The 3,672-nt window shown below is 42.6% G+C and overlaps 1 protein-coding gene across 1 annotated transcript; it reads right to left on the bottom strand.

The window, feature by feature from the left end:
• Window positions 1-302: 302 nt before the first annotated feature.
• On the bottom strand, window positions 303-1,415 carry LOC139715341 (histamine H3 receptor-like). Its single transcript, XM_071626918.1, has one exon. The coding sequence runs from the start codon at window positions 1,413-1,415 to the stop codon at window positions 303-305; it is 1,113 nt and encodes a 370-aa protein (XP_071483019.1).
• Window positions 1,416-3,672: the final 2,257 nt, after the last annotated feature.

The raw sequence follows: 3,672 nt of genomic DNA, 5'->3' as shown, positions 1-3,672 counted from the left end.
AAGGCCCACGAGATAGACACGTAAGCCCGTGTTGTCATGTCGAACTCGTGGGCAGTTTCTACGTAGTGTCGAACTCAGTGCCGCATGACTCGTGGGCTGTATGAATTATGGACCTTTTTTTAATGTCGAAGTGTATGGCTATAATGATGACTTGTGATAAAAGGTCTCGTGGAACGGCCCTTTTCCTCGTGCCTTAAAACTAAATAGGCAGTGTTGTGTTATACTCTCCTTTCTTTATTTCTTTCCATTCAAACATAATAAAATATATCTTTATTTATCAATTACTTTTTTTCTCTCTCCGTCTACGCTAACTTACAGAACAGAAAGCGTTTAAAATGACGTCTGTACCGCACATTTGTAACGGCATAAAGTATTGGATTGAGTCCAGAGTTGGCCCATTGCAACAGGGTACAGGCTTGCCAAACCTTGCTACTGACGGGAGAGTGAAACGATTCGATTGTAAAAGCTACTTCGTAGGGTAGCCAGCAGAACACGAAGCAAGCAGCGATTACCGACAGCTTAGCGGCAGAACGTCGTACCTTCCGAAAGTGCCTGACCTGCCGAATTGTCTGTCCTCTCTTCGAGTAGCGTCCTCCTCTTCTTATCATCTTCAGCGAGGCTGACAATCTTTTCCTTAGCGTACTTGCCTCATCGACTCCATGTGAGCATGATATTGTGTAAATACCCTTGGTCTTCTTTTCTTGGTCATATTTCCTCGTTGGTCCGTTTTGCAGTAATTTTCTCGATTGGTCCCAGAGGCAAACGTAAGTGGCAGCATTAAAGGTGACGATAAGCGCGATGGGAACGCATCCGTCAATTGCAAAGTAAAGCACCGAAGCGTAATCTGCAAATGCGAAATCGATATCGCAGATCTCGTCGACGTCCAATGTGTTAATGTCTATTCCTGTGACAGCCTGCCAGGCGAATATCATGAAGGCGTAGAAGCCTCCGATGATCAACCAGAGACCAGTAATCATGACCTTCACCCGTCGACGCGTCTGGAACGTCTTGTACCGGGCTCCCTTGGTGACGATCCAGAGGCGGTCTAGGCTGACGCAGACCACGAGAGCTGCCGAAAGCGCCGTGCAGCTGTAGTCCACGAGCAGGTACCACTGACACGGGAGTCTTCCCCATACCCAGCGTTCCCCGTCTCCCTGCAAATAGATCACAAACCAGACAGGCAGGCTGATGGCTCCAACGAGGAAGTCGGTGACGGCGAGATGCACGATGATGAGGTTGGAGGCGTGCTTGCGGACGACCCCGTCCCTCACGTAGGACATCATCACGATGGCGTTGCCGATGACGGTCACGATGGAGAAAACGACGTAGACAGTGGACACCAGTAATACTTCAGGAAGATGTCGCACATCCTGAGCCAAGTGGCAGTGACCTGCTGTACAGTTTGAAGTTTCCATATCTGATGGGTTCTTGAGGCCTATATAGATGATGTGGAAAACGCTTGATGCCCTCTCTTTTGATTTTTAGTGATATACTGATGAAGAAATACGAGATTTGCCTCCAGATGGTGTCGAACGAGCTATTCTCTTTTTTTTTTCAGTTTGAAAAATATAGATCCATTGTATCGTCCCAACACATTCTCTCTAATTCTGGACAAGACCAGTGTAACGAAATATCTGACGCGAAAGGTTCAAGCAGCATAATGTCTCTCGTAGACTACAGAGAAACATTGTTAAGAAGGGGAGGGGATGGAGAGAGACGTGGAAAGGGGAGACAGGGGGAGAGAGAAAAATATAGAAAGGCAGACAGGAATGTAAAGGGGCGAGTTTGACGAGCAAGCTACGCGCCCGTCAAGAGCACTGTAAAAGTTATAACGCGAACTACAAGGTTCGTGATTAGGACATCAATATTTGGCCTGTATTTGTTATGATGCAGCAACATCAGGCGCAAGAATGATTATCCTGGGCGAATAGTGAGCTATATAGTTACATCAATGACAAGCTTGCGAAGGGCATAATTGATCACTTGCGCACTCGGAGGCAAAAAGTAAACATACATTAGATGTGATGGGGCCATTATTTTGTGATGTTAGTCATGTTAGTGGCAACACAAATTTTTTTTTCAACAACCATCTGGTTACCATGGCGACTATTATGAGATATTGCCATGAAAAGGTATAGTCATTAACGTTAGAGCTGAAATCGCTGTCACGGGTACTCATATGCCTCTCAGATTTGTGTGGACCATGATTATAGTCAGAGATAGTTGTCAGCGACATAGCAATATAGCAGTAAAATGCATTTTCTATTCGTTAAATCCTGTGGACAAACCACTGATGGAAATCTAATCGTCATTATGGCATGTATGATTGGGGACCTATCGTCTTCGGCAACTGTGATTAATCTTTATATTTGGCTCAAACGACACCCGGGCATCCTGCCCGTGGCATGCATGCATGTTATTGCAGAGCAATCATTTTCCCGCATATTGACAATGAAGTTCGTCGGACTTTGATGATGACTGACATCACTGAACAGCCATCATATTCAAGTTTATGAGAGTATAGAGAGCACCAATAGATAGTGGATTTATATAACAAGCGTATTATTATGACAAGGGAACATCTCTCGGCCGTGCAGTGTCAAATGCGTGTTTATTGTGTTTGTGCGTGATCGCCCGGTTTAGAATCAAGCTGAAATTGTACTTTATTAGGATCTAAAGAAGACAATGATCAGAAGAACACCAGGTAGACGATTACAATTGCTATCGCGATTTGTCATATCAGACTCATCATCTTTGTCCATGATCTTCCATTATCTCGTCACTCAAATTTTATTAAAGCTCAGAAGAATTAGAAAAAAAGTATAAAACTTATCAAAATTTGCTTGTTGGTTAATGGTTTGCTCACATAAAACAAAACAAAACAATAAAGAAACACACACACACACAAAAATTAAAAAAACAGCTTTAATGATCTGGCGTCGTTGGTAACAATATAGTTGAATTTTCTGAGAGTATAGGCCTACACAGCATTTCCTGTTTGTACGAACATCATGCAGAATGATAAGAACGTCCTCAACCAATATTCAAATCAAATAATAGTATTCCTGCGGAGAGTTTTTGTTTGTTTGTTTTTTGTTTGTTTGCTTGTTTGTTTGTTTGTTTAAATTGCCATTCATCGGCGTAAACAAGCACCTATTACTCTGTGTTTTAATAGTGATAGCCATGCTATTTGTGAACCAGATGAAATTAAAACAACTCAACCCACAATATTCTTTAATTTGAATAAAGACGCAGTAGGAATATACTCGCTGCATAAAACATTAAAACCAGCACTGGTTCTCTGGTGACAGTTCAGTCGTCGAGTGGATACGACACAAGTTTGTCTCGTACCAGGAGATCGTTGGTTCAAATCCAAACCCGAGTATTATTGTATGAGTATGCCCATGATTTTTATTATGCATGGCTACCACGAAACATCGATAAAGGGCAATTTATCAATAGTCACGATAGTTGCGGATAAAAAAAAAAGTAATACTATACAAGGTGTCAAGAGGGCAGCGAATAAAATACATGTAATGTCTTTCCTCATTTACGATAATGCAAATAATGATAGCCCTACTACATATCGACCACCGTCTTTTAAACCGACCGCGTATTCATTGGCGCACTAACGCTTAGTACGCACTTCACTGCGCGCAAAGCACCTAAAAA

The sequence above is a fragment of the Diadema antillarum genome, unplaced genomic scaffold (genome assembly GCF_040938485.1).
Source record: "Diadema antillarum isolate AM-2024a unplaced genomic scaffold, OU_Dant_1.0 scf00000046, whole genome shotgun sequence".
NCBI classification, from domain to species: domain Eukaryota; kingdom Metazoa; phylum Echinodermata; class Echinoidea; order Diadematoida; family Diadematidae; genus Diadema; species Diadema antillarum.
Note: the sequence above shows the minus strand (reverse complement) of the source record. Positions and strands in the feature narration are given on the sequence as shown.

Bases quoted from the DNA above. Each gene is read 5' to 3' on its own strand.
- LOC139715341 (XM_071626918.1), bottom strand. From the start codon at position 1,415: ATGGAAACTTCAAACTGTACAGCAGGTCACTGCCACTTGGCTCAGGAT.